This window comes from Chlorocebus sabaeus, chromosome 8 (genome assembly GCF_047675955.1).
Source record: "Chlorocebus sabaeus isolate Y175 chromosome 8, mChlSab1.0.hap1, whole genome shotgun sequence".
Taxonomy (NCBI): Eukaryota; Metazoa; Chordata; class Mammalia; order Primates; family Cercopithecidae; genus Chlorocebus; species Chlorocebus sabaeus.
The window spans coordinates 38959543-38986218 of record NC_132911.1 but is presented as its reverse complement, the minus strand read 5'-3'; the positions used below and the strand labels follow the sequence as shown (position 1 = coordinate 38986218).

Here is a 26676-nt window from a genome sequence, read left to right as displayed (position 1 = left end):
AATAAGTATATGAAATATGCCTCACATGTCATCAGTAAAATGCAAATTAAAACAACAATGAAATACCACTACACACCTGTTAGAATGACCAAAATCCGAAACACTGACAACAAAAAATGTTGGCTTGGATGTGGAGCAACAGGAACTCTCATTCACTGCTGGTGGGAATGCAAACTGGTACAGCCACTTTCAAAGATGTTTTGTCAGTTTCTAACAAAACTAAGCATATTCTTACAATATGATACAGCAACCACAATCCTTGGTATTTACTCAAAATAGGTGAAAATTTATGTCCACACAAAAACTTGCAGAAGGATGTTTATAGCAGCTTTATTTGTAATTACCAAACTTGGAAGCAACCAAGATGTTCTTCAGTAGATGAGTGGATAAATAACTATGGCACATTCAGACAATGGAATATTATTTAGCACTAAAAAGAAATGAACTATCAAGCCATAGAAAAACATGGAGAAGGCCGGGCACGGTGGCTCAAGCCTGTAATCCCAGCACTTTGGGAGGCCGAGACGGGCAGATCACGAGGTCAGGAGATCGAGACCATCCTGGCTAACCCAGTGAAACCCCGTCTCTACTAAAAAAATACAAAAAAACTAGCCAGGCGAGGTGGCGGGCGCCTGTAGTCCCAGCTACTCAGGAGGCTGAGACAGGAGAATGGCGTGAACCCGGGAGGCGGAGCTTGCAGTGAGCTGAGATCCGGCCACTGCACTCCAGCCTGGGTGACAGAGCGAGAATCCGTCTCAAAAAAAAAAAAAGAAAGAAAAGAAAAACATGGAGAAACGTGAAATGCATATTACTAAGTGAAAGAAACCAATCTGAAAAGGCTACATACTATATGATTTCAATAAAATGACATTCTGGAAAATAAAAATCTAGGAAAACAGTAATAAGATCAGTGGTTGCCAAGGGTTAGTGGAGAGAGAAGGACGAACTGATGGAGCACAGATAATTTTTAGAGTAATGAAAATACTCTCTGTATATTATAATGATGGATCTATATCATTACACATTTGTCAAAACCCATAGAATGTGAGACACTAACAGTGAATCCTAATGTAAACTGGACTTTGGGTGATAAATGTATGTCCTTGTAGGTCATCAGTTATAACAAACAGACCACTATGGTGTGTGCTGTTAAAATTGGAAAAGATTGTGCCTCTGTAAGATGAGTGGATATATGGAAAATCTCTCTACTTTCTACTTTCCAGAGTTTCTGTGAACCTGAAGCTCCTCTAAAAAATAAAGTCTATTTTTAAAAGTAGATAAATAAAACAATAGTTTTTTATGATCCCTGTATATTCACAGACACAGGAATTACAGCACAATTATCTTTCCTTTGAGAACCAGGTTAATGTATTTATCAGAAAATTTAATACCCTCTGAAAAGTACCCAATTATAACAATATATATTTAGGTCATTAGCAATTTAATTCTACTCAAAATATCTTCTGTAACTAATTATGGCTGCTGAATTTAATGACTTAATTCAGCTCTCAACTGAAGCTAGATGCAACAGAGTCTGGCACATGGCAGTGACCCAAAAAATGTCAGTAAATTAATGAGTGATGCAAAAAAGTGTCCAAGAAATGTGATTGAGGGAAACATGTGGTTACTTACTCCATGTCCAGAACAAATATGTTCAGAACAAACAAGTGCTGTAGCCTTAATTTTCCTTGATTCTACACATTCACGATTTACACAAATCTAAAGAACAACACATAAAAAAAAAGTTTCCATATCAGAGGGGTACAGTCATCATAACATTACAGTAAGTAATTATGTAATATAAAAGCATAGCCATTCAATGATACATTTTCCTCTAAGTATTGCTTTTGCTGCATTCCAGAAGGGTGTTTTTTGTTTGTTCTTTGTTTATTTGTTTGTTTGTTTTGCAAGAAAAGATATTTGTGATTTATTTGCATTTTAAATTGATATTATTATTACTATGTTTCTTCATGTAGTTCTAAGGCAGAGTAATTAAAACAATAACAAAAAGTCCAGTGTTTAAATAATAAGAGAGTTTTAGCAAACATCTAAATAAGGATATTATATTGTCTGCTTAGGCTGATATCACAAAGTACCATAGCTTTAAGTGGCTTCAACAACAATGATTTATTTTCTAACAGTTCTAGAGGCTGGAAGTCCAAGATCAAGGTGTCTGCAGGGTTGGTTTCTCCTGAGGCCTCTCTTCTAGACTTGCCTTCTCCCTATGTCCTCACATGACCTTTCCTCTATGTGCACAAGCCCCTGGTGTCTCTTTGTGTATCCAAATCTATTTTTTATAAGGATGCAAGTCAGGTTGGAACAAGGCCGCAGTTCCATTTAACCTTCACTACTACTTTTTTAATTTTTATTTCAATATATTTTGGGGAACAGGTGGTGTTTGGTTACATGAATAAGATTTTTAGTAGTGATTTCTGAGATTTTGGTGCAGCCATCATCCTAACAGTGCACACTGTCACACACTGTAACCAATGTATAGCCTTTCATTCCTTACTCCCTCCCACACTTCCCCCCAAGCCCCCAAAGTATTGTATCATTCTCATGCCTTTGCATCTTCAGAGATTAGCTCCCACTTATGAGTGAGAACATATGATGTTTCATTTTCCATTCCTGAGTTACTTCACTTAGGATAATGGACTCCAACTCAATCCAGGTTGTGTAAATGTCATTATTTTGTTCCTTTTTAAGGCTGAGTAGGATTCCATGGTATTTATATACCACATTTCTTAGCCATCGTGGGTTGTCTGTTTACTCTGCTGATTTTTTTTTTTTTTTTTTTTTTTTTTTTTTTTTTTTTTTTTTTTTGCTATGCAGAAGCTTTTTTGTTTAATTAAGTCCCATCTATTTATCTTTGTTTTTATTGCATTTGCTTTTGGGTTCTTGTTCATGAACACTTTACCTAAGACAATATCTAGAAGGGTTTTTCTGATGTTATCTTCTAGAATTTTTATGGCTTCAGGTGTTACATTTAAGTCTTTGACCCATCTTGAGTTGATGTTTGTATAAGGTGAGAATGAGGATCCAGTTTCATTTTTCTACATGTGGCTTGCCAGTTATCCCACTACCATTTGTTGAATAGGATGTCCTTTCCCCACTTTATGTTTTTGTTTGCTTAGTCAAAGATCAGTTGACTGTAAGTACTTGGCTTTATTTCTGGGAGCTCTATTCTGTTCCATTCGTCTATGTGTCTATTTTTATAGTGGTACCATGCTGTTCTGGTGATTATAGCCTTGTAGCAGTTTGAAGTTGGGTAATGTGATGCTTCCAGATTTGGTTTTGGGGTTTTCTTGTTTTGTTTTGTTTTGTTTTTTGTTTTTTGTTTTGCTTAGTCTTGTTTTGCCCATGCAGCTCTTTTTTGGTTCCATATGAATTTGAGGATTGTTTTTTCCAGTTCTGTGAAGAATGATGATGGTATTTTGATGGGAATTATATTGAATTTATATATTCCTTTGACAGTATTGTCATTTTCACAATATTTATTCTACCCAGCCATGAGCATGGTATGTGTTTTCATTTGTTTGGGTCATCTATAATTTCTTTCAGCAGTGTTTCATAGTTTTCCTTTGTTAGGTATATTCCTAAGTATTTGGGGGGAGGGGGGTTTTGTTGCATCCACTGTAAAAGGGGTTGAATTCTTGATTTGATTCTCAGCTTGGTCACTGTTGGTGTATAGCAGTGCTACTGATTTGTGTACATTACTTTTGTATCCTGCAACTTTACTGATTCATTTATCAAATCTAGAAGCTTTTTAGATGAGTCTTTAGGGTTTTCAAGGTATATGATCATATCACTGGCAAGCAGTGACAGTTTGACTTCCCCATCATCAATGTGAATACTCTTTCTTTCTCTTGTTTTATTGCTTGGGCTAGGACCTCCAGTACTATGTTGAAAAGAAGTGATGAAAATGGGCATCCTTATCTTGTTCCTGTTCTCAGGGAAAATGCTTTCAACTTTTCCCTACTCGGTACAACGTTGCCTGTAGTTTTGTTGTATACAGCCTTCATTACCTTAAGGTATGTCCCTTCTATGCCAATTTTTCTGAGGGTTTTAATCATAAAGGGATGTTGGATTTTGTCAAATGCTTTTACTTTGTCTATTAAAATGATCATATGATTTTTGTTTTAAATTCTACTTATGTGTTGTATTACATTTATTTACTTGTATATGTTAAACTTGCATCTCTAGTATGATACCAACTTGATCATGGTGGAATATCTTTTTGATATGCTGTTGTATTCAGTTAGCTAGTATTTAGTTGAGAAAACTTGCATTTTGTTTACCAGAGATATTGTTCTGTAGTTTTCCTTTTTTGTTCTTTCCTTTCTTGGTTTTGATATTAGGGTGATATTGGTTTCATAGAACAATTTAGGAAAAACTCCCTCTTTCTCTATCTTTTGAAATATTTTCAGTAGGATTGGTACCAGTCCGTTTTTTAATCTCTGACAGAATTCTCCTATGAATCCATCCAATTCTGGACTTTTTTTTTCATTGGTAATGGTTTTTATTACCATTTCAATCTCACTGCTTGTTATTGGTCTGTTCAGAGTTTCTATTTCTTCCTGAATAATTTATGAGGGTTATATATTTCCAGAAATTTATCTATCTCCCCTAGGTTATCTATTTTGTGTGCATAAAGGTGTTCACAGTAGCCTTCAATGATCTTTTGTGTTTCTATGGTATAGGTTGTAATATCTCCCATTTCATTTCTAATTGAACTTATTTAGACCTTTCTCTTCTTTTCTTGGTTAATCTCACTAATGGTCCATCCGTTTTGCTTATCGTTTCAAAGAACCAGCTTTTGTTTCATCTATTTTTCCTTTGATTGTTTCCATTTTATTTACTTCTGCTCTGATCTTTGTTACTCATTTTCTTCTGCTGGACTTGGGTTTGGTTTGTTCCTGTTTCTCTAGTTCCTCAAGGTATGACTGTTATGGTTTGGCCATGTTCCCAGCCAAATTTCATTCTGAATTCCCATATATTGTGAGAGGGAATGAGTGGGAGGTAATTGAATCATGGAGGCAGGTTTTTCCTGTGCTGTTCCTGTGAATGGGAATAAATCTCATGAGATCTGATGGTTTTATAAAAGGGAGATTCACTGCATAAGCTCTCTTCTGTTGTCTGCCAATATGTACCTTTCACATTCCACCATGATTGTGAGGCTTTCCCAGCCATGTGGAACTGTAAGTCTATTAAACTTCTTCCTTTTGTAAATTGCCCAGTCTCAGGTACGTCTTTATCAGCAGCATGAAAAAAACTAATACAGTAAATTGGTACCAGTAGAGTGGGGTGCTGCTGAAAAGAAACCCAAAAACGTGAAAGTGACTCCGTAACTGGGTAACAGGCAGAGGTTCAAACAGTTTGGAGGGTTCAGAAGAAAACAGGAACACGTGGGAAAGTCTGGAACATCCTAGAGACTTGTCAGATGGTTTGGACCAAAATGCTGATAATGATATGAACAATACAATCCAGGCTGAGGTGGCCTCAGATGGAGATCAGGAACTTGTTGGGAACTAGAGCAAATGTGGCTCTTAATTATGTTTTAGCAGAGACTGGCAGCCTTTTGCCCCTGCCCTACAGATCTGTGGAACTTTGAACTTGAGAGAGATGATTTAGAGTATCTGGTGGAAGAAATTTCTAAGCAGCAAAGCATTCAAGAGGTGACTTGGGTGCTATTAAAGGCATTCAGTTTTAAAAACGAAACAGATCACAAAAGTTTGGAAAATTTGCAGCCTGATAACACAATAGAAAAGAAAATCCCATTTTCTGAAGAGAAATTCAAGCCAGCTACAGAAACTTACATGAGTAATGGGAACCCAAATGTTAATCACTGAGACAATGGGAAAATTGTCTCCAGGGCATGTCAGAGGCCTTGGTGGTAGCCTCTCCCATCACAAGTCTGGAGGTTTAGGAGGGAAAAAGTGACTTTGTGGGCCAGGCCCAGGGTCCCTCTGCTGTGTGCAGTCTAGGGACTTGGTGCCCTGCATCCAGCCACTCAAGCAGTGACTGAAAGGATCAAGGTACAGCTCAGGCTGTGACTTCAGAGGGTGGAAGCCCAAGTCTTGGCAGCTTCCATGTGGTGTTGAGGCTGTGGATGCACAGAAGCCAAGAACCAAGATTTGGGAACCTCTGCCTAGATTTCAGAGGATGTATGAGTGTCCAGGCAGAAGTTTGCTGCAGGAACGGGGCCCTCATGGAGAACCTCTGCCAGAGCAGTGCAGAAGGGAAATGTGAGGTTGGAGCCCCGACACAGAGTCCCTACTGGAGCACTGCCTAGTGTAGTTGTGAGAAGAGGGCCACCATCCTCCAGACCCCGGAATGGTAGATCCACCTACAGCTTGCACTGTTTGCCTGGAAAAGCTGCAGACATTCAGTGCCAGCCTGTGAAAGCAGCCAGGAGGCTATACCCTGCAAAGCCACAGAGGTAGAGCTGCTCAAGGCTGTGGGAACCTACTTCTTACATCAGCATGACCTGCATGTGAGACATGCAGTCAAACGAGATCATTTTGGAGCTTTAAGATTTCACTGCCCCGTTGGATTTTGGACTTGCATGGGACCTGTAACCCCTTTGTTTTGGCCAATTTCTCCCACTTGGAAAGGCTGTATTTATCCTATACCTATACCGCTGTTGTATCTAGGAAGTAACTAACTTGCTTCTGATTTTATAGGCTCATAGGTGGAAGGGACTTGCCTTGCCTTGGATAACACTTTGGATTATGGACTTTTGAGTTAATGTTGAAATGAGTTAAGACTTTGGGGGACTGTTAGGAAGGCATGGATGGTTTTAAAATGTGAGGACATGAGATTTGGGTTGAATGATATGATTAGGCTGTGTCCCCACCCAAATCTCATCTTGAATTCTCATGTGTTGGGAGGTAACTGAATCATGAGGGCAGATCTTTCGTGTGCTGTTCCCATGACAGTGAATAAGTCTCTCAAGGTTTGATAGTTTTACAAAGGGGAGTTTCCCCACACAAGCACTCTTCTCCTGTCTGCCTCCATGTGAGACAAGCCTTTCACCTTCTGCCGTGACTGTGAGGCCTCCCCAGCCACGTGGAGTTTTAAGTTCATTAAACCTCTTTCCTTTGTAAATTGCCCAGTTTCAGGTATGTCTTTATGAGCAACATGAAAGCAGACTAATACAACGACCTTAGATTGTCTATTTGTGCCCTTTCAGACTTTTTGATGTAGGCATTTCACGTTATACATTTTCCTTTTAGCACTGCTTTTGCTGTATCCCACAGGATTGGATGGGTTGTGTCACTATTATCATTCAGTTCAAAGAAGTTTTTAGTTTCCACTGATTTCACTGTTGACCAAAAGATCATTCAGGAGCAGACTACTTAATTTCCATGTATTTGGATGGTTTTGAGGGTTTCTTTTGGAGTTATTTCCAATTTTATTCCACTGTGGCCTGAGAGAGTACTTGATATGATTTCAATTTTCTTAAGTTCATTCAGGCTTATTTTGTGGTCCATCATATGGTCAATCTTGGAATATGTTCCATGTGTTGATGAATAGAGATATATATTCTGCATTTTGGGGTACAATGTTCTATAAATATCTGTTAAGTCTACTTGTTCTAGGATATAGTTTAAGTACCATGTTCTTTGTTGACTTTCTGTCTTGATGACCTGTCCAATGCTGTCATGAAGTATTGAAATCCCCCACTCTATTATTATGTTGCCATCTATCTCATTTCTTAGGTCTATCAAGAATTGTTTTTTAACTTTGGGAGCTCTAGTGTTAGGTGCATATGTATTTAGAATTGTGATTTTTTTTCCTGTTGGACTAGTCCCTTTATCATTATATAATGCCCCCTCTTTGTCTTTTTTAAGAGTTTTTGCTCTAAAATCTATTTTGTCTGATATAAGAATAGCTGTTCCTGCTCACTTTACATGTCCATTTGCATGGAATATCTTTTTCCACCCCTTTACCTTAAGTTTCTGTGAATCCTTATGTGTTAGGTGAGTCTCTTAAGGACAACAGATACTAGTTTGGTGAATTATTATCCATTCTGCCATTCTGAATCTTTTAAGTGAAGAATTTAGGCCATTTATTTTCAATGTTAATATTGAGATTTGAGGTACTATTCTATTTATCATGCTGGTTTTTGCCTGAATATCTTGATTGTTTTTTCATTGTGTTATTGTTTTAGAGATCCTGTGAAATTTATGATTTAAGGAGGTTCTATTTTGGTGTATTTCAAGGTTTTGTTTCAAGACTTAGAACTCCTTTTAGCAGTTTTTGTAGTGCTAGTTTGGTAGTCGCAAATTTTCTCAGCTTTTGTTAGTCTGAGAAAGACTTTATCTTTCCCTCATTTATGAAGCTTAGTTTCACTGGACACAAAATTCTTGGCTGATAATTGTTTTGTTTAAAGAGACTAAAGACAGGATCCCGATTCCTTCTAGCTTGTAGAGTTTCTGCTGAGAAATCTGCTGTTAATCCGATAGGTTTTCCTTTACACGTTACCTGGTGCTTTTTTCTCACAGCTCTTAAGATTCTTTCCTTCATCTTTACTTTACATAACCTGATGACCATGTGCCTAGATGATGCTCTTCTTGTGATAAGTTTTCCAGGTGTTCTTTGAACTTCTTGTATTTGGAAGTCTAGATCTCTAGCAAGGTCAAGGGAGTTCTCCTTGATTATTCCCTCAAATAAGTTTTCCAAACTTTTGGATTTCTCTTCTTCCTCAGGAATACAAATTTTTCTTATGTTTGGTTATTTAACATAATCCCAAACTTCTTGGAGGCTTTGTTCACTTTTTTATTCTTTTTTGTTTTTGTCTGTGTCAGATTGGGTTCATTCCAAAGCCTTGACTTAAAGCTCTTAAATTCTTCTACTTGTTCAATTCTATTGTTGAAACTTTCCAGTGTATTTTGCATTTCTCTAAGTGTGTCTTTTATTTCCAGAAGTCGTGATTTTTTTTATTTATGATATATATTTCTCTGGAGATTTTTTGTCCATATTCTGTACTTTAAAAAATTTCTTTAGGTAGTTTTTCACCTTTCTCTGGTGCCTCCTTGAGTAGCTTAATAATCAAATTTCTGAATTCCTTTTCTGGCAGTTCAGAAATTTCTCCTTGGTTTGGATCCATTGCTGGTAAGCTAGTGTGATCTTTTAAGAGTGTTACAGAACCATGTTTTTGTCATATTACCAGAATCATTTTTCTGGTTCCTTCTCTTTTGGGTAGATTATGTTAGAGGAAAGATCTGGGAATCAAGGACTGCTGTTCAGACTCTTGTCCACAGGGTAATCCCTTGATGTTGTGCTCTACCCCTTCCCTTAGGGATGGGGCCTTCTGAGAGCCAGACTGCAGTGATTGTTACTGCTCTTCTGGGTCTAGCCACCCAGTGGAGGTAGTGGACTTTGGGTTGGTACTTGGGAATGTTTGCAAAGAATCCTGTGATGTGGTCCATCTTTAGGTCTCTCAGCCATTGATACTAGCACCTGCTCTGGTGGAAGTAGCAGGGGAGTGAAGTGGATTCTGTGAGAGTCCTTGGTTATAGTCTTGTTTAGTGCAACTGGTTTTCTCCAAGGCTGGTTATGCTAGCAATGAAGTTGTTATGTGGACAGACTCGGGACCTCCGGTTAGCCAGAATGTTCCAGGCGGTGGAATTAGCTGTTGTTTTTTCCTTCCTTGGAGCAGGGTTGTTCTGTTATGAATTGCTGTAATGGCTTGAGTTGGCTGGCCTCCAGCCAATGGAGAGCAATTTCAAGAGAGCATCAGCTGTAGTAGTATAGGGGGGATACAAGCTTGCCCTAAGGTCACCCAGGTAAGTATTCAAGTTTTTCAGGTGATGACCAGGGCCATAGAGCTCCCATGAGTTACTGTCATTTTTGTCTTTGGCTACCAGGGCAGGTAGAGAAAGACCATCAGGTGAGGGCAGGGTTCGGCATGTCCGAGCTCAAACTCTCCTACAGTAGGGCTTGTTATGGCCGTTGTGGTAGATTGGGGGAGGTGGTTCTCAGGCCAATGGAGTTACCATCCAAGGGGGATCATGGCTGCCTCTGCTGCATCATACAGGTCACCAGGGAAGTGGGGGAAAGCTGGCAGTGACAGTGAGATTTCTTCTTTCTTCTCCCAGAAGAAAAGCAAATTCCCATGCTATGAGGTTCTTAACTATAATATATTCCCAAGACTCTCTCCCAAGGAAAGCTCCAAATATTTGGAGTTTCCTTGCTCAGAACACTGAAATTCTAACAGGGGTTCGGCGGGGGGGGGGGGGGGGGGGGGGGGGCGGCAGTGGGACCTTCCCATTTCCCTCTTACTATTTGGAGACTAATTTAAGATTATTCATTTTGCTTCCAAACATTTAAGATTACCTAATACTAGAAATAAATTAAAATTTGATACTTAAAAAGAGGAAAATAATGAATAAAACTATATTTTTAAAATAGATTTTAAATTATTTACCCTCCCAACATCACACTGAGAGCCATTTTTGACAGCCAGTGGATCTGGAACTGTTCGAGGCAATTTGTAGTCTACAGTTACGCACACAGAATCTCGTACGAAAGCATAAATCACATCACCATTTTCTTGATGGAAAGGCTTTCGAGTAGGGTAGGTACAAACTAATCTTCCACATATAAGATTCCTGAAAACATAAAAAAAATATGCTTATTATACATTAGGAATTTATTAGGAATGCTTTGGATTTGCTTTCTGTGATGAAAAAAGAATGGTTTTCCACTTACGGCAATGTACCTACAGAAAACGTAATGTTTTCATGGTAACATTTAAAGTAAAAAAGTATAAACCCATTGATCCTAGCTTAATTTTCAAAGGTACTGCCAGAGGCATTTGAACAAGAATGACTCTATCTTGAATAGAGGCTAGGTAAAATAAAGCTAAGATGTACTGGGCTGCATTCCCAGGAGGTTACGGCATTCTTAGTCACAAGATGAGACAGGAAGTCGGCATAAGATACAGGTCATAAGCTGATAAAACAGCATGAGATAAAGAAGCCAGCCAAATTTTACCAAAACCAAGATGGCGACAAAAGTGACTTCTGGTCATCCTCATTGCTCATTATACTCTAATTATAATGTATTCGCATGCTAAAAGATACTCCCACCAGCACCATGACAGCTTACAAATGCCACAGCAACATCAGGAAGTTATCCGATATGGTCTACAAAGGAGAGGAACCCTCAGTCCATGCTGCTGCTTTGCCTGTTGAGTAGTCATTCTTTTATACCTTTACTTTCTTAATAAATTTGCTTTCACTTTACTGTATGGATTTGCCCCAAATTCTCTCTTCCACAAGATCCAAGAACCCTCTCCTGGGATCCGTGTTCAGACCCCTTTCTGGTAACAATACTAGTGATCTGTTATTTACTGGGCAGATTATATATTTACTGTCAAATAATCAATTCACTACAGCATTTTATATCACCCCATAGAAGGAAAGAAAGATGAAAAAGTTGTAACCCCTACACTCAAGGACTTTACAGTCTAATATTCTTCTATGGCTTATGATACTAATATGATTCAAATTCCATTAAAAATGTTACAAGTGAAATAAATCATTACAGAGGTTTAAGATTCTCTTAAAATTTCTATGAAGTTTTCTGTAACTGTGAGATTAGAGGACACATCCTAACCTCACAGTTAAGGAAAACTTCATAGAGGAGACACCATCTGAGTTAAAACTCACAAATTAGTAAGCTTTCAACAGAAACAGTGAAGTATTTCTAAACAAAAGTAACAGCATAAGCAAGTCAAGGAAGCATAAAACTTCATGGTATATTTATGAGTCTACAAATTCCATGAGTGTATGAGTATGATTTGCTAACTAGGATTTAGCCCAATGTGTGGTGTATAGTAGGTTCCTAAGAGATGTTTTGTAAAACTAAACTCATGATCAAAATATCAAAAACCTGGCTCTTCAGATTCAGGAGGAATTGAACTGCATTTTATAGACACTGAGCAGTCTTCCTCATAGGCAAGTAACCAAGAGGATGGAAAGGAAAAATAAGTAGGAAAGGTACAGTGGCTATTATGAATTTCAACTTTGGATTGGATTTAGAAACATAATGGGCATTCACGTATAAATGTTTAAAAATAAGATGAAATTTTAGCCTGCAGCACAAGAGAGGTGTCAGGGCTGGAGATTTTGACTTGAGATTCACTCCCATGCACATGTAATACTTTAAACCACTGGAATGAATGACATAAACTAAAGAGAAGGGGGCAATGTTTTAAAAAATCTAATAGAACATAAGAAAAGTATCATTTATATTTGTAGAGCATACCTCCATCCACAGAACACATATTTGTTATTTCTATCCCTGCCACAGTTCCCAAATCTGTCTGCTTGAGATTGTATTTCTTCATAGCAGGCAAATGGAGCATTTCTTGAACCTGTTAAAGTTAGAAATACATTTGGATTAAAATGTTTATTGGTTTTTCATCTTCCTCCATTTCTTCATATAATGTTCCCTTTATCTCTCTATTAATATCTAATTGAAACATTTTTCCTAGTGAGGTTGTAAGGAATGAGTGAAAAGTAAAGAGAAATGCAATGCCCACTGTTATTGCTCCTTTTGCTTCATTTCCATCCATTTCCATCACAAAAGATAATATAGGTGGAGGGGAGATGTTATAGAAGTGTCAACTAGAAGAGGGCTCTGTGAAAGAAAGCAATAGAGAGATAAACCAAGAAAACTATACCAATCTTCTAGATTCTGAGTGTGAACTCATAAAAAACCAGGTCTATAACAAAATCAATAAAATTTCTTCAATGAGAAGAAACTTCATTGTATCTTCAGGTAGTCTCAATTGAAGGGACCAAAATTAGCAACCTATGTATTTATCTATTTTTTCCTTCATTATATCAGATTTTTTATTTCTCTGTAAAAAGTTAGAAAAGATTGGGCAGCTTAAAACAACACCCATTTATTGTCATGGACTCACTAGGTTAGTTCAGCAAGTCATATGGGTTTTCTCTGCATACTATGCTGAGATCAAAATACTGGCTGGGGCTGCAGTGTCATCTGCAGGTTTACATCCCCTTCAAAGGTCACTGGTTGTTAGTAGTTCAGTTTTTTGCAGTTGTAGGTTTGCTAGCTGTCTGCTAGGGATTGCTCTTTGCTCTTAGAACTTCCTCACAGGTCCTAGTCACATGGCACTCTCAGAACACAGCAGCTTTCTTCCTCCAAACCCACAGGAGAATCTTTCTGACATTTCCTGTCTTTTAAGGGCTCACATGATTAGTTCAGGCGCACTCAGAGTGACCTCCCTTTTGATTAACTCAAAACTGACTGATAGTAGACCTTAACTACATCTTCAAAATTCCTTGACCTTTAGTATATAAGCTAATCACAGGATTGATATTCAATCATATATTCACTGGTTCTACCCCAACTCAAAGGGAGGGAATTATCCAAGTAGTGTCTACACCAGAAAAATTCTGGGAGTCACTTTAGGATTCTACCTAGCACAGTTACCTTCTCCAAAATGAACCTCTCTAAATCTAACTGCTTTATTGACAAAAGTAGATAATAATATATGTCAATGAATTGTTATGAGATTTAATATTATAGCTATTTAGTCACTATTAATTCCCATCTAATCCCTCTCCATTCTCTTTCAAGATCAAGAAAGTTTCTCCTGTTTACCTGTACCTTCTATGATACACATTTTTTCTTTCTGCTGTTCTTTTTTGGGGTTTTGTTTTCCCCTCATCTTATCTCTTTCCACTATTTTTGATATTGGTCCATTATGGGAGATTATATAGATTCCATGAGGATAGGCAATACTAGTTCAGCGTATTCACAATGTTTAATCAGTTCAATAGTGAATGTGAGATACCAGGTTAGGAATGCCAATGGAGGGCATGTTAAACACTGAGAGATTGTCTGGAGAAAGAAATTTGAAAATTCAATTCAGTTTAGAAAGATAATGTAAAGAATATGTTTGGTCACAAAGCAGTCAGATGAATTCTGCTGAAAGTATAGTCTTCAACGAACTCAATTTTATTAGTCTACATATGGCATCTAAAGTTACCAATAACCCCCTATCATTAATTTCTCCCTTAAACACTCTCTCCCATTAGTATTAAATCATCACTTTCTCTCAGACTTGTCTTGGTTTTCAAAAGTGAAATGAAAATACTAATAAAAAGGGCAGCACTTTGCAAATGTGAAGTCGTATGTTAAATATCCCCTATAATAGAGTATATTGACTAAGTTTAGTAAGCAATAGAATTTGCTCTTCCACGGTCCAAATGGTGTAATTAGATCCCCAGTACCACATTATCAAATGCTTTGATGTGCAGCAATCTATTATCAAATGCTTTGATGTACATTAAAATAGTGGATGCACTTTCATAGATAGTTGTGCATGGATGGCACCAGGGCAATAAATGTGGGTGTCTGAGATAAATGTGGTCTGAGAGAGTGCTTGACATAATTTCAGTTTTCTTAAATTTATTGAGACTCATTTTATGGCTTATAATTGGGTCTATCTTGGAGTATGTTCCATGCACTGTTGAATAGAATGTATATTCTGCAGTTGTTGGATGAAATGTTCTGTATATATCTGTTAAATCCATTTTTCCAAGGTATAGTTTAAATTCATTGTTTCTTTGTTGACTTTCTGTCTCGATAACTGTCTAGTGCTGTGAGTGGAGTACTGAAGTCCCCCACTATTATTATGTTGTTGTCATTTCTCAGATCTATTAGTAATTGTTTTATAAATTTGGCAGCTCCAGTGATAGTTGCATATATGTTTAGGATTGTGATATTTTCCTGTTGGACAAGTCCTTTTACCATTATATAATGTCCCTCTTTGTCTCTTTTAACTGCTATTGCTTTAAAGTTTGTTTTGTTTGATGTAAGTATAGCTACCCCTGCTTGCTTTTGGTGTCCATTTGCATGAAATGCCTTTTTCCACCCCTTTACTTTAAGTATATGTGACTCCTTATGTGTTAGGTGAGTCTCCTAAAGCCAGCAAATAGTTTATTGATGAGGTTTTATACATTCTGGGGTTCTGTATCTTTTAAGTGGAGCATTTAGCCCATTTACATTCAATGTTAGTACTGAAATGTGAAGTACCATTGTATTCATCATGCTCTTTGTTGCCTCTGTACTTTGGGTTTTTTGTTTTGGCTTTTTAACTTGTATTTTTGTTTTATAGGTCCTGTGTGATTTATTCTTGAAAGAGGTTTTGTTTTGATGTGTTTACAGGATCTGTTTCAAGATTTAGAGCTCCTTTTAGCAGTTCTTCTAGTGGTGGCTTGGTAACGGCAAATTCTCTCAGCATTTGTGTGTCTGAAAAAGACTGTATCTTTCCTTCATAAATGATGCTTAGTTTCACTGGATACAAAATTCTTGGCTGATAATTGTTTTGTTTGAGGAGGCTGAAGATAGGGCCCCAATCTCTTCTAGCTTGTAGGGTTTCTGTTGAGAAATCTGCTGATAATCTGATAGGTCTTCCTTTATAGGTTACCTGGTGCTTCTGTCTCACAGCTCTTAAGATCTTTCCCTCATCTTAACTTTGGAAAACCTGATGACAATGTGCCTAGGCAATGATCTTTTTGCAATGAATTTCCCCGGTGCTCCTTGTGCTTCTTGTATTTGGATGTCTAGGTCTTTCACAAGGCCAGGGAAGTTTTTCTCGATTATTCCCCCAAATATGTTTTCCAAACTTTTAGAATCCTCTTCTTACTCAGGAGCACCAATTATTCTTAGGCTTGGTCGTTTAACATAATCCCAGACTTATTGGACGCTCTGTTCATATTTTCTTATTCTTTTTCCCTTGTCTTTGTTGGATTTGATTATTTCAAAGACCATATCTTAGAACTCTGAATTTCTTTCTTCTACTTGTTCAGTTCTATTGCTAAGACTTTCCAGAGCATTTTGCATTTCTAACAGTGTGTCCAAAATTCCCAGAATTTTTCATTGTTTTTTTCTTTGAACTGTCTATTTCCTTGAATAATTCTCCCTTCACTTCTTGTGTCATTTTTTGGATTTCATTGCATTAGGCTTCTCCTTTCTCTGTTGCCTCCCTGATTAGCTTAATAAATAATCTCCTGATTTCTTCTTCAGGTAAATCAAGGATTTCTTCTTGGTTTTAATCCATTGCTTGTGAACTAGTGTGATTTGGGGGGGATGTTAAAGAGCCTTGTTTTGTCATATTACCAGGAATAGTTTTCTGGTTCCTTCTCATTTGGGTAGTCTCTGTCAGAGGGAAGGTGTAGGGCTGAAGGCTTTTGTTCAGATTCTTTTGTCCCATGGGGTGTTCCCTTGATGTAGTACTCACCCCCTTTTTCTATGGATGTGGCTTTCTATGAGCCAAACTGCTGTGATTGTTGTCTGTCTTCTGGGTCTAACCATCCAACGAGTCTACCCAGCTCCAGGCTGGTACTGGTAATTGTCTGCACAGAGTCCTGTGATATGAACTGTCTATGAGTCTCTCAGCTATGGATACCAGCAACTGTTCTGGTGGAGGTAGCAGAGGGTGTAATGGACTACATAAGGGTTCTTAGCTTTGGTGGCTTAATGCCCTGTTTTTGTGCCAGTTGGCCTCCTGCCAGGAGGTGGTCCTTTCCAGAGAGCATCAGCTGTGGTAGTATGGAGAGGGACCAGTGGTGGGTGGGTCCCTAGAACTCCCAAGAGTATATGCCCTTTGTCTTCAGTGACCAGAAGGGGTAAGGAAGACCATCAGGTGGGGGCAGGATTAGGCATGTCTGAGCTCAGACTCTCCTTAGTCAGGTCCAGCTGCGGCTGCTGTGTGGGGTGGGGGTGAGATTCCAGGTCACTGGAGTTGTGCACCTAGGAGGATTATGGCTGCCTCTGCTGAGTCATGCAGGTTGTCAGGGAAGTGGGGGAAAGCTGGCAGTCACAGGCCTCAACCAGCTCCCATGCAAACTGAAGGGCCTGTCTCACTCCCACCATGCCCCACTTCAACAGCCCCAAGTCTTGTTTCCTTCTCCCTGTGAAGTTTTACCCACTGCTCCTCTGGCCATCCTCCAGATAGATCCCTGTGGTGCCAGGCAGGAATGGTCTGCTTGGGGACCTAGCAAGCTCCCAGGGTCTTTTTCCTGCTTCCGCTACCCCTATATTTTGCTCAGCTCTCTAAATTGATGCAGCTCCAAGTAAGTTCGGAAACTTCTCCCTCAGACAGGCCTTCAGTTTCTCCAATGGGGGTGTGTGTTCAGGAGAGGAGGAAGGGAGGGTCCCCCTTTCCCACTTCCACAGTTGGGGCACTCACAGTATTTGAGGTATCTCCTGGGTCCTGCAGGAGCAGTCCACTTCCTTCAGAGGGTCTGTGGGTCCTCTCAGGATTGCTGGTTTGTTCTTGCAGTTGATCTGGAGCTAAAATTCACAATGTGAGCCACCACACACTGTCCCATCCGGAGCTGTAATCTAGTCCTGCCTCCCATCTGCCATGATGATCCATCTCAATTTATAAATTTATAAATTTTTATGTTGCATATTCCTTAACAAATTATTATAGTAATAATTATTTCAGTAGTTTTGTCTATTAACCTTTATACTAGAGACATATTGGCATTTTGGTATTTGGTATTCTGAATTTGACTATATACTTATTTTTACCAGTGAATGTTATATTTCTATATATTTCCATCCTACATATTAGTCTTTTTGTTTTAGATGGGAGAACTCCCATTGACATTTGTTTGAAGATAGATCTAGTGGCAATAAATTCCTTGAGCTTTTGTTTGTCTCGGAAAGTTTTATCTTTCCTTTATTCCTGAAGAACAGCTTTGCCAGATAAAGTATTCTTGGTTGACATTTTTTTTTCTTTCAGCACTATATCGTTCCACTGTCCTCACTGGCAAAGTATTTGCTGAGACAATCCAACTTATATGTTGGATTATGTTACTTAATCTTTTTTTTTCTCTTGCTTCTTTCAAAATTTCATTGTCTTCATTACAATATGTCTTGGCATAGTCTTGTTTGAATTAAACCCGACTGAAGAATTTTGAGCTTGGTGTAATCTTCTTTGGATTAAACCTGACTGAAGGATTTTGAGCTTCCTGTACCTGTGCATTTATATCTTTCCTAAGAATTTGGAAGTTTTCAGTTATTATTATTTTAAATAAACTTTCTGTCCTTGTCTCTCTTCTTGTTTCTTACCTCTTATAATGAGAATGTTAGCTTTCTTGATGCTGTTTCAAAATCCCATAGTGTTTGTTTCTTTGTTTCTTTCCATTCTTTTTTCTTATTTCTCCTCTAGTTGTATATATACAAGTAATCTATTTGCAAGTTCACAGATCTTTCTTTTCCTTTGTGAATTCTGTTGTTGATGTTATCTATTGCATTTTAATGTTATTCATTGTGTTCTTCAGCCCAATAATTTGATTATTTTTTATAAAAAATATATGCTATTTCTCTGTGATCTTTTGAAGTTTGTGGAGTATCCTTAGAACAATTATTTTGAATCTCGTTCAGGCAATTTGAAGATCTTTATTTCTTTGGGATCAGTTATTAGAAAATTATTGTGTCATTTGATGGTGATAAGTTTCCTCCGTTTTTCATGTTTCTTATTGTATTGCATTGATACCTTCAAATTTGATGCAGAGTCACCATTTTGAAACTTTACAGAATGCTTTCATTGATTAAAAAAAAAATCTTACTCTATAGGTGGGAAAAAGGTTGTTAGAAAGGTAGAGTTGGATGGTTCTGTCTTTGATGAAGACACAGCAGTGAACCCTCCATTCATTTCTGTTAGCTGAAGTCAACATTAACAAAGATTGCAGGGGGTCCTGAGCAGCTAAAGTTGTGGTATCTGCAGGGACAATGAGACTGCTGTGTTTCCAAGGGTGAAGGATCCTGGGGTCCTCAATCTCTTTTTCTCCCACTAGGGAGGTCATGGCCCTGGGCAATTTCATTTGGCACAAGGTCTGGTTTGAGGGCATTCCCTGACTGGTGTCTGATGCACGGTGCCCATGCAGTAGCCACAGAGCCAGGGTCTGAATCACAAGCACACATGAAGAGACCAAAGGGTACGGGGCAGCAGTGACACTGGTGCCTAAGGTGAAGACAGCCCTGCTTCCACATAAGTAATGATGTACGAAGTACAGTGGGTGTTTGTGGAGCAGAAGGAGAGTCAGGGTCTTAAGCACATGTGGGTGTACAGGAACAAAAGTTCCTAGGTTCAGTGTGAAGACTCACACATAGCTGCACTATCTCTGAGCCTGAGGCATGAGTACACACACTGCAGACCCGAACCACAGCTCCAGGGTCAGGGGTGCGCACAGGGTTGGGAGGGGTAGTTGCTCAAGTCCCACAGCTATAAAACAGTAGCTGATTCTTGGAGGAAAGGCACATTTGGATCTCATTTTCCATGGAGCCAGAGACTGGGATGACTGTTGGTTACCTCATTAATAAAAGACACCACTGTCCTCTGCAGAGCAGGCTATTGGAGATGACAATGGCACATGCTGAGTGGCTAATACTGATGGCCTCCTCCCTTCTTTGTTCATAACCACTTCCATATATCTCAGATGTGCTGCTGTAATCAGCAATCCTTCTTTACAGATTTTCCCATTTTTTTCTCCACTGTACTGCTAGAGGGTTCTCAGATGGACCTTAGAGCCTTTGCAAGACTATTATACTTCATAAATAGTTGCCTATTTTTTTGTTTTTTGTGAGGGGATGAAGACCGGCATCCTAAAAATCTTTTGCACAACAAAGGAAGAAATCAACATAGTGAAAAGCCAACTTCTATAAAATAATATAAAGTATTTGCAGATCATGTGTATAGTAAGGAATTCATTTCCAAAATATATGAGTAACTCATAAAACTCAGTACCAAAAGAAAATAACCTGATCAAAAATGGAGAAAAGATTGAATAAACATTTCTCCAAAGAATACACACAATTCATCAAGACATATATGAAAAGATGCTCATCACTAATCACAGAACCACAATGAGATACCACTTCACATCTGTTAGAATGACTATTGTCAAAAAGATAAAAGATAATAAATGTTGGTGAAGATGTGGAGAAAAGAAACCCCCATACACTGTCCGTGGGAATATAAATTGGTATAGCCTCTATGGAAAACAATATAGAACATCCTTAGAAATCAAAAGTAGAACTACCTTATGATTCACCAATTCCAACTGAGTACAGATTCAAAGGAAATGAATCAATATTGCAAAAGAGATATCTGCACCCCCGTGTTTATTGCTACATTTTCACAATAATCAAGATTTGGAAACAACTGGTGTCTATTTGATTGAAAAAGTGTAACACAATCTGATGTAATGAAAGTCAGTTTTACTTGTGTCCGAGTATAAGAGAAGAAAGTTCACTTTTAGCTTAGGTAAACAGATAAATGTATTAAAAATGTGATATATATATATATATATATATATGTCTGTGTTTATATAGATATATACATATACACAAACATACAAAATGCAATATTACTCAGTCAGAGTAAGGAGGAAAATCCTGCCATTTGCAATAACACAGGTGAACCTGGAGGCCATTATGCTAAGTGAAATAAGCCAGATACAGATAGATAGATAATGCATGATCTCACTTATATATGCAATCTAAAATTGTCAAACTCAAAAATACAGAGAGTGGAATGATGGTTGCAAGAAGCTGAGGTAAGGGGGGAAATGGGGAAATGCTAGTCAAGGGGTACAAAGTATCAGTTATGCAAAATAAATAAGTTCAAGAGATGTAATGTACAACAATGTGACTTTAGTAAATGATATTGTATTATATACTCAAAATCTGCAGAAAGGATAGATACAAAAATTCTTTTAAAGGATAAAAAAGAAAATGGTAACTATATGAGATGATGGACATGTTAATCAGCTTAACTGGCAAATATTTCACAATGTATACATATATCAAAACAAAATCAAACACCTAAAAACATACATACAATTTTTGTCAGTTATATGTCAGCAAAGATGGAAAAAATATAAACATTAAAAAGAAGAATTAGTGTGTATATGTTTGCTTATACATATAATAAAATATATACATATAATATATTCCACATTTTATACCATATAAAAATTTCACATTTTATATATATTAAAAATATTCCCCATTATCCTGGTAATGTTAATAACAATGTTAAGGGCCATTTAGATGTAACAAAAAGATATTACCTTTTCCAAATACACTCTCACAACGTGCATCAAGATCATGGCAGTCTCCATCATAACAAATAAACTTGCTATTTTTGCATGGAAGTCCATTGAATAAAGTTATGTCAGGACCACACTCTGGTGAGCTTCCATTACAATTTTCAGCAATGTCACATTCAGGATGTGCTTTCGGCCTACATTCAACACCTGATTGTAAAATCTAAGAGAAATTAGAATATAAAAAATAAAGCACTACAAATAGGATTACTGTGTTTATTAATATTTACTTCAAAATTGTGTTAATCATTTTCACTTTAGTCTATCCATTAATGTATATTAATACTTTTTTACACAAATTACTATGCTAATAATATAAAAATATAAATAGAATGTTATTGACTAAAATAGGAGGTAAGATATATGTACAAAAAAATGTAAAACACAAATCTGATGTGATGAAAGTCAAAGTTTTATTTGTATTCTCAATGTAAGAGAAGAACGTTTGCTTTAAGCTTAGGAAATTTATTTCTTTTGGGTGAAAATACTGTAATTTAGTCCATTTCTAAATGAAATATACTTTTTCAAGCCATAGTGTGTAAGTACGGAATACTTTAAAATTCTATGACAACTGTGAAACATGAATAACTGCAGAGGGAAACACAAGCGTGATTTAAAACGCAGTTGAACTGTGAGAGTCTTTGGAGAGGAAGGAACCCAACTATAACCTTTCTCTCACATCATGGAAGTATGTAGACTCTTTCACATACAGAATTGTGGAAATTTACAAAAAGAATCTTAAATAAAAAATTTATCTCAAAATTCTTAATTGATGACTTCCAGCTGACACTAAAAAGATATAGAAGTAAGAATGCAATCAGATAATAACATCCTAAGAAAAGAATACATAAAACTGCATCAGTGCAGGACAGTCATGAAGATAGAATGCATTACAGATAATTCAACAGAGGTATTCTCCTATGAGAAACCTGTTAATAATATTTTAGAAGAGCTGAAAAGAAAAACAGAAAACAGGAGTCAATGTCTTCACCATATAAACTAAAACATAATCTTTAAGTCAAATGATCTTTGAATAATAAGTTCAAAGTTTAAATGTTACGCTACATGCACCATATGAAAAATGTTACTTTTAGTGAGCTTCATTCCTTATACCTTCAAGGAAATCTGCTGTATCTTTCAATTAGATATAGATACTTATTCACAACCCATAAAAACATTTTTATTTACAATAATATAAATATTGTATCAAGCAAATAAATAATTATTCCATTCAATGGAGGTCTTCTCTATTGAAGAATCCTATAATATCTCTAAATCAAGGTGTAAAAAACAACAGCATCAACTTACTGAAAATATTGGCATGTAGAACACCTAAGAAAAGTTAACAAAAATCAGAAATCCGATTCTGAGTTTATTATCTTTCTCTTTATCTGGAAAGTAACTTAACTGATTTACAGCTGTAGGTCTAAGTGTTGTAAAGTACCCTGCACATGATTTATTACATATCTGAAAAATGTTCATAAACTTAAATCTTACTTGACAGTCTCTGCAGCATGATCCTCTATAACATTGTGCTCCGTCTTTCAGCACACAAGTTCGAAAGTCACAACAGCTTGCAGGTCCACATTGCTATGAATTGGTGAAAGGTACAAGTAAAAATACATCATGACAATAGTAAAACCTTTACAAGGAGTTATATTTTGATGGGCTTACTGTTTGAATTTGGAAAGGGATATGAATGCTGCTGATAGTTATAGGTTTTAACATCTCTAAACATTTAAAACACTAATGTAGGACTTATACTACCAGTCATAAGAGAGTAACTAGTAACCTACTTACCTTCCTCTGGACTATATTCTCTACTTAAAAGACATGGAGAATGTCAAAATGGATAAAAAGCAAGACCTCACTATATGCTGCCTTTAAAAATACATCATGTATGAAGACACACATAGACTGAAAATAAAGGCATGGAAAAATGTATTACATGCACATGGAAACACAAAAGAGCAGGAAAAGCTATATTTATATTAGATAAAATAGAATTCAAGTCAAAGACTGTAAAAAGAAACAAAGGTGGTTCCCATATAATACCAAAGTAGTCCATTTAGCAAGAGAATATAATAATTCTAAATATAGTGCACCCAACACTGGTGAATCCAAATATATAAAGCAAACATTAATTGACATAAAGAGAAAGAAAGAATACATTACAATAATACTTGGATAATTCAACACCTCACTCAGTAACAGAAAGATCACCCAGACCAAAAAAAAAAAAAAAAAAAAAAATCAACAGAGATATCACAGTTAAACCACACTCTAGACCAAATGGACCTAACACAACATTTCATCAAACAGCTATAAAATGCATATTCTTTTCATTAGCAAGTGAAACATTCTTCAGAACAGACCATATGCTAAGCTAAAAAACACAACTCAGCAAATTCAAAAAACAATTAAAATCATATGAAGTATCTTTTCTGACCACAATGGAATAAAATAGAAATCAATAACAAGAACTTAGAAAACTACACAAACACACAGAAATTAAACAACATGCTCCTGAATGATCAACAGTCAATGAAGAAATAAAGAATAAAAAAAATTGCTTGAAACAAATGAAATAGAAACACAGCATAACAAAACCTATGAGATACAGCAAAGCAATACTAAGATGGTAGTTTATAAGAATAAATGCCTACATCAAAAAAGGAGAAAACTCTCAAATCAGCAACCTAATGATGCACCTCAAGAAACTAGAAAGGCAAGAAGAAATCAAACTTAAAATTAGTGGAATGAAAGAAATAATATAGATCCAAGTAGAAATAAGTAAAAGAGACTATAAGCGCAAATTGAATAAAAAAACAAAACCCATCCATCTGCTGTCTTCAAGAGATCCATCTTATATTATATGTAACAAAACCAGTAGGCTCATAGTAAAGGGTTGGAGAAAGATCATGCAAATGGAAAACAAAAAACAGCAGAAGTCACTATTTTTATATCAGATAACATAAACTTTGGACCAAAAACAGTAATAAAAGATAAATAATGACATCACATAATGAAAAAGAGTTCAACAAGAATTAATGGTACCAAATATATATGCACTGAACACTGTAGAACCTAGATTCTAGCTATTTCTCAACCTACAAAAACACTGAATCACACAATAATAGTGGAGAACTTTAATACCCCACTGACAGTGTTAGACAGACCACCAAGACAGAAAACTAAAAAGGAAATTCTGAATGTAATTCAACACTTAACCAATTGGACCTAATACACATTTACAGAGTTCCCCATATGTCAACAACAGAATATACATTTTTCTTATCCATGCGCGGAACATACTCTAAGATCAACCACATGCTCAACCATAAACCAAGTCTAAATAAATTTTTTAAAAATTGAAATTATACCAACCATACACTCAAGCCACAGTGAAATAAAAATAGAAATCAAGGTGGAGCAAGATGGCCGAATAGGAACAGCTCCAGTCTCCAACTCCCAGCGCGAGCGACACAGAAGACCGGTGATTTCTGCATTTTCAACTGAGGTACTGGGTTCATCTCACTGGGGAGTGCCAGACGATCGGTGCTGGTCAGCTGCTGCAGCCCCACCAGCAAGAGCTGAAGCAGGGCGAGGCATTGCCTCACCTGGGAAGCACAAGGGGGAAGGGAATCCCTTTTCCTAGCCAGGGGAACTGAGACACACAACACCTGGAAAATTGGGTAACTCCCACCCCAATACTGCGCTTTAAGCAAACAGGCACACCAGGAGACCATATCCCACACCTGGCCGGGAGGGTCCCACACCCACGGAGCCTCCCCCATTGCTAGCACAGCAGTCTGTGATCTACCAGCAAGGCAGCAGCGAGGCTGCGGGAGGGGCGCCCGCCATTGCTGAGGCTTAAGTAGGTAAACAAAGCTGCTGGGAAGCTCGAACTGGGTGGAGCTCACAGCAGCTCAAGGAAACCTGCCTGTCTCTGTAGACTCCACCTCTGGGGACAGGGCACAGTAAACAATAACAAACGCAGCAGAAAGCTCTGCAGATGCAAACGACTCTGTCTGACAGCTTTGAAGAGAGCAGTGGATCTCCCAACACGGAGGTTGAGATCTGAGAAGGGACAGACTGTCTGCTCAAGTGGGTCCCTGACCCCTGAGTAGCCTAACTGAGAGACATCCCCCACTAGGGGCAGTCTGACACCCCACACCTCACAGGGTGGAGTACACCCCTGAGAGGAAGCTTCCAAAGCAAGAATCAGACAGGTACACTCGCTGTTCAGAAATATTCTATCTTCTGCAGCCTCTGCTGCTGATACCCAGGCAAACAGGGTCTGGAGTGGACCTCAAGCAATCTCCAACAGACCTACAGCTGAGGGTCCTGACTGTTAGAAGGAAAACTATCAAACAGGAAGGACACCTACACCAAAACCCTATCAGTACATCACCATCATCAAAGACCAGAGGCAGATAAAACCACAAAGATGGGGAAAAAGCAGGGCAGAAAAGCTGGAAATTCAAAAAATAAGAGCGCATCTCCCCCAGCAAAGGAGCGCAGCTCATCGCCAGCAACGGATCAAAGCTGGACGGAGAATGACTTCGACGAGATGAGAGAAGAAGGCTTCAGTCCATCAAATTTCTCAGAGCTAAAGGAGGAATTACGTACCCAGCGCAAAGAAACTAAAAATCTTGAAAAAAAAGTGGAAGAATTGATGGCTAGAGTAATTAATGCAGAGAAGGTCATAAACGAAATGAAAGAGATGAAAACCATGACACGAGAAATACGTGACAAATGCACAAGCTTCAGTAACTGACTCGATCAACTGGAAGAAAGAATGTCAGCGATTGAGGATCAAATGAATGAAATTAAGCGAGAAGAGAAACCAAAAGAAAAAAGAAGAAAAAGAAATGAACAAAGCCTGCAAGAAGTATGGGATTATGTAAAAAGACCAAATCTACGTCTGATTGGGGTGCCTGAAAGTGAGGGGGAAAATGGAACCAAGTTGGAAAACACTCTTCAGGATATCATCCAGGAGAACTTCCCCAACCTAGTAGGGCAGGCCAACATTCAAATCCAGGAAATACAGAGAACGCCACAAAGATACTCCTCGAGAAGAGCAACTCCAAGACACATAATTGTCAGATTCACCAAAGTTGAAATGAAGGAAAAAATCTTAAGGGCAGCCAGAGAGAAAGGTCGGGTTACCCACAAAGGGAAGCCCATCAGACTAACAGCAGATCTCTCAGCAGAAACTCTTCACGCCAGAAGAGAGTGGGGGCCAATATTCAACATTCTTAAAGAAAAGAATTTTAAACCCAGAATTTTATATCCAGCCAAACTAAGTTTCATAAGTGAAGGAGAAATAAAATCCTTTACAGATAAGCAAATGCTTAGAGATTTTGTCACCACTAGGCCTGCCTTACAAGAGACCCTGAAGGAAGCACTAAACATGGAAAGGAACAACCGGTACCAGCCATTGCAAAAACATGCCAAAATGTAAAGAACATCAAGGCTAGGAAGAAACTGCATCAACTAACGAGCA

The 26676-nt window shown here is 37.7% G+C and overlaps 1 protein-coding gene across 2 annotated transcripts in view; it reads right to left on the bottom strand.

Annotated features, from left to right (window-relative positions):
- ADAM32 (ADAM metallopeptidase domain 32) overlaps positions 1–26676 on the bottom strand; it is a 145106-nt gene that overhangs the window by 18041 nt on the left and 100389 nt on the right. For both annotated transcript variants that reach the window (XM_073018040.1, XM_073018039.1), the window contains exons 13-17: positions 22665–22757; positions 21132–21330; positions 12277–12385; positions 10433–10616; positions 1633–1719 (exon numbers count right to left, since the gene is read on the bottom strand). In XM_073018040.1, the coding sequence (XP_072874141.1) occupies positions 1633–1719; positions 10433–10616; positions 12277–12385; positions 21132–21330; positions 22665–22757 (672 nt within the window). The remainder of the gene's footprint in view (positions 1–1632; positions 1720–10432; positions 10617–12276; positions 12386–21131; positions 21331–22664; positions 22758–26676) is intronic.